The sequence below is a fragment of the Papilio polytes genome, unplaced genomic scaffold (assembly GCF_000836215.1).
Source record: "Papilio polytes unplaced genomic scaffold, Ppol_1.0 DF822178.1, whole genome shotgun sequence".
Lineage (NCBI taxonomy): Eukaryota > Metazoa > Arthropoda > Insecta > Lepidoptera > Papilionidae > Papilio > Papilio polytes.
This window is the reverse complement of record NW_013527026.1, coordinates 3,903,656-3,908,229: the sequence shown is the minus strand read 5'-3', so window position 1 is coordinate 3,908,229 and position 4,574 is coordinate 3,903,656. Positions and strand designations below refer to the sequence as shown.

General features: G+C 33.4%; 2 protein-coding genes across 2 annotated transcripts in view; one reads left to right on the top strand and one right to left on the bottom strand.

Moving 5' to 3' along the window:
- Window positions 1-1,217, top strand: part of LOC106106434 (non-lysosomal glucosylceramidase-like) — a 7,458-nt gene extending 6,241 nt beyond the window's left edge. Inside the window, exon 12 of the mRNA XM_013287012.1 lies at window positions 1,153-1,217. Within this exon, the coding sequence (XP_013142466.1) occupies window positions 1,153-1,217 (65 nt within the window). The remainder of the gene's footprint in view (window positions 1-1,152) is intronic.
- Window positions 1,218-2,369: 1,152 nt separating this feature from the next.
- LOC106106433 (phosphoinositide 3-kinase adapter protein 1) overlaps window positions 2,370-4,574 on the bottom strand; it is a 4,261-nt gene continuing 2,056 nt past the window's right edge. The window contains exons 7-12 of the mRNA XM_013287011.1: window positions 4,531-4,567; window positions 3,507-4,365; window positions 3,325-3,396; window positions 3,103-3,200; window positions 2,858-3,000; window positions 2,370-2,727 (exon numbers count right to left, since the gene is read on the bottom strand). Coding sequence (XP_013142465.1) covers window positions 2,565-2,727; window positions 2,858-3,000; window positions 3,103-3,200; window positions 3,325-3,396; window positions 3,507-4,365; window positions 4,531-4,567 — 1,372 coding nt within the window. The 3' untranslated portion in view covers window positions 2,370-2,564. The remainder of the gene's footprint in view (window positions 2,728-2,857; window positions 3,001-3,102; window positions 3,201-3,324; window positions 3,397-3,506; window positions 4,366-4,530; window positions 4,568-4,574) is intronic.

Genomic DNA, 4,574 nt, shown 5'->3' with positions numbered 1-4,574 from the left:
TATCACTTCGCTGCCGCAACCGCAACCGCAACCGCACAACCACAACGGACAGCTGCATACCAAACTTAATCATTTATAATATATATTACTTATTGACTGTATATATATATATTTATAAATATATACCTCGATAACTGAAACCTCGGTAACTTAGGAACCTCTATAACCTCAAAATTTTTTTTGTTCCCTTCTCTTCAGAGCCCTTGGACTTTAACTTATCGAGGTTCTACTGTATTTATGAATATGTATTTACATATATTTACAAAAAAACTGGTGTATCTAGTCTTAGGCGATCTACTCAGTAGATTTGGTTGTCAGGATTGTATTTAACGTGTTATAACACGAGTTATAAGTCTGCCCTTAGACAAAGTAACATTCGATTATCGCTATCGCTGAACGAAAAGTCAAAAATATATAGAACAGACAATAGGCAATATGCATATGACGCCAAATTGCACCAAACTTTTTTTTAATTTTACTTTATTACTATAAAAAACATTCCTGCAAAGATTTTTTTTAATATAATGTGATTTAGTGGTAAAATTTAATCATTAAAAAGGGACTTTTTTCTAATTCCAAAAAAAAAAATGGTTGAATATTTTCGCGTCAATTTTTTTTTCTGATTATTTTATAACAAGTATCGTTTAAGAAAAGAAAAAAAATACATGCATATTCCCTATTACATTCAATAAGTCACGTGATTGTGTCATTTATTCCTATGTGTTTTTACACATTTTGTCGATTCTGTTCGTGATATCGTTAATGGAAAGTCATTTTGTCTAGAGGCAACTGTAACGTAATCGATGGACGATAGAACATTGTCGTAGTTGTCACTTATAGTCTAACCAAGAATGAAAAATCCTTGTTTGTTCCAATCGTCTATTATTTTATTATACGCAATGGAATTACTTTTATTTTTTCGCGATGTGGTGAGGGTTTTTATTTCTGGTCAGGCTATAATCTTGACAACGGACAACTATTTGAGCGAAATCCGTATACATGATTACTTCTTCAGTATTTTAACGTTATAAAATTTTACATGTGCGCGTGAATTTCGTGCGATATCTGAAACCAGTTGTATTTGCAATAATGATTATTAGAAAATTTTATGTATACTAATATTTTAATGTATTGTTTTGTATTTATTTTTAGATGTGAGATTTGCTAACAAATTAAGGCTCAAGTGTAAAGCTCTACAAAGTTCAGTCGACAGATAGAATTTTTTTGTTATTATTCCAGCATGAGCTCTCTATATTAATTGCGTTTTAAATAAAAAGTTTATTTTTTGTATAGTTTTTCATACATAACACAATTAGTGTTACATTTTCTAAAAATATATCTTTGCCAATACATAATTTCATTTGATACACTTGAGCCTGACTTGAGTTACCATTATTTTAATTGTTTTAAAGCATTTTTTTTTTAATTTTGAACATTTTTATGTCAAAATACGTACAATATATTTAAGATCGACTACTTCGACGTGTGCTAAATATTTTAATGAAATTACTGTTATAAAAGACAAAAGATGTGATATTTTGTGCTAATGTATGTTACAAAAACGCGTAATTTTATATTGAGACGTCTTTTACTTTTTTACGTCCAAATAAAATAATTACTAATAATTCAACGAAGTCGGTGATCTTTTTATATTACTTTGATTAATGTGTTAAAATATTTTATACATAAATTGCCGCTAAAGTATTTGGAAATGTACAAAAGTCAATTTAAAAGAGACTATTGTTATTATTTCCATTGAATTGTCAGTATTTTTTAGTTTAATTTAGGTGACAATTATTATTTAATGAAAAAATGCAAATTATTGTTAACAATCGGCTTGAAATTTAATTAGTTTAAAATCCATGTAGGGAAAAGGTTTGTTATAAGAAAAATTTTTTTTACTTAACAAAATTTATTCATGATTTAGGCAGGTATAAATGCATTTTGGGAAAGTTAAATATAAAAGTGCTAAATAAAATATTTGAAAAACAATGTTTTTTCTTTCTGCTTCAAATTTTACAAACGTTTATTTTACAATATCGACTAAGGCGCCATACCTTTTAATATCATTTCTAAAGATATTATGACAATAAATAAGACCTCTATGAACTTTAAATCTAATATCAGTTACATTATTACGTATTTACAAAATATTTACAATATAAAGTTGAATCGGAGTATATGTTTTTCAGTCTTTATTTTTCTAATGCAATGATTGATACAATAAATGCTAGAGCTGCAATAAAATGAAAAAATCTCTGACATTAAAAATACAAAAAGAGCGGACACAATTTTGACTAAATTATCGCGTTTCGCAGTCAATTCAACTGTTTAGTTGCACAACTAAAAATCGAGTAGTGTCCCCACCTCCTTATAAGCTCATAGGAAACAAAGCGCGACTAAACAGTTGAGCGAAAGTTTAATCAAAGGCGTGCGCACGCTCTAATGGATGTTTTCATTGGGCTAATCGAGTCAATGGATAAAAATCCTATTGGACCGATTGACATATGTCTCTGTTATTTCAAAGAGAATGTAAGGGTCAACATAACGCAGAGTGCGTGTGTCTATGTGTGCGTGGCTGATATGTTCATGTACATATGCGCAGGGTCGCGTTCGTCGCGTGCGCGGAACTTTAGCCGCAGGTGCGTGCCGCCCGACTCACTCTCGTCTAGTCTTTCACGTGAAGCAGATGTCTCGCGTTCTACTATCGTAGCCATGTGTTGACCCCTAGAAGAAATAAGCCAATAACTTAAATGTGCATAGCGCTCACAGCAAATTTCGCAAGACCTGCTGAGTTTCTACACATAAATCAACTGTTTCTACTAAAAAGTTTGGGTATATAAGCAGTAATATTGACCTGTTGTCATGTTTGGGATGTCCAAAGGTGGTGAACTGCGGCGCGCCGTTGAGCGGACGCGGAGGCGGCGGGATTAGGTAGTCGTCCAGCCGGCTGTCATCGCACGCTGTGTGCATCGTCAGTGTGCTCGTACTCGAGGATATCTTATCAGAATAAAACAAATCATCACCACGTTCCATGCCACAATGAATTCTACTATATTTTCTCATTCCTCATATTCATATAAAGGTTAAAGGATGACTTACAATAGACCTGGCGTGTGCGTCGTGCTCGGACTGCACACTGGTGGTGTCTGCAGCACTGCCACCGCTCACTGTGCTGAGACGACCTGACGATGATGAACCTGAAAGTATTGCAATTATTTAAATTAAATGATAAGCCAAAAGTCAAAAGTTACTTTATGAAACGCAGTAAAGTACATTTCCATGAACAATCTATTTATTTAATGTATTGGTCATACTACTTACTGTCGCTTAAGCTACTGTTAGGCCTCGTGCTTCCGTTCCTTTTCTCGATTGTGCCCGTATTGCTGTCATGATCTGGAAGATGAATTTTACTTATGAAATGAAAAATAAAATATGTTGTCCTATAATTTGATAGCAAAATAATATTTCTCTCTGCTTAAAATATGGTTTAAAAAGAAACTTACTTTTATTTTTGCTCTTCGAAAACATTTTCTTTACTCGGTCGAATGGTGTTGGCCTTTTTAATTTTTCTTTTATCTTTTGTTGAATTTTGTCATACTCTTCACGCATTTTATTTAATTGCTCTTGTTTCTCTTTAAGCGACTGTTGAGTTTCGTTTCTATTTCTCCATTCCATTACAAGTTTCTCCACTTCCGATATGGTAAAAACGTTATTTTTGAAGTCGTTAATAATTTCTGCTAACTCCTCTTGTCCTGTTAAAGGGCAGCATTCCTTGCTAGACTTCATGCTGCCGCTGTTACGTACATCTTTGGTATTTAGGTTGATTTGGCTAATATCACTCGTTGGGGTTTCGATGTTGAAAGTTTTATTACTTTCTTCGGTGGGTGAGTACAAGAATATTTCTGATTGCTGAGGCAATAAGCGGGAACTATTCGCGTACAAATTATTTGGTCGGAATTTAGGACTGTCCTCCACTTTTATATTTGATGGTTGCACTAAGTAATCGTGTTCGATGGCTTGCTGAATCCTTCCCGCTGTGTCGTCGTGTGGAACAAAGTCGTTTTGGTAAAATTGTTCTTTTACATTTGGTAGTTTTAAATTTGGCCTGTGCTTTTTTCCAGTTTCTTCTGACGTCCCTGGTTTCACTTCGTTCTCTTCTAAGTTTTGAGTGCAAGCTTCACTGAAAGGATCTGATGATTGTTCTTCCAAGGCCTTAGTTTCCTCGTGGCGTGGAGAGTCGACTGTATCACAATTCTCTACAATTCTTAATTCTTCTTGTTTTTCATCTTCTTGCCCATCCTCTTTGTCATTATCGGACATATTTTTCAAATAGTAGTACATGTTTGAGAATTCGTTGATTTTCTGAAAACAACAAACAAAATATTAAATCTGACTCATGAATCGGCTCAATGATAGATGTGATTCATAAAGATTAAACATCGTAGTACATCAATCATTTAAAACATTCTGTATGTGTAAGTTTGTGTATAATGATTCACGGTTCAATCGGGTATTAAGTCGCCATACTTGCGATAAAGTTGGGATAACCGGAAAATGAATTATTCTTAAGA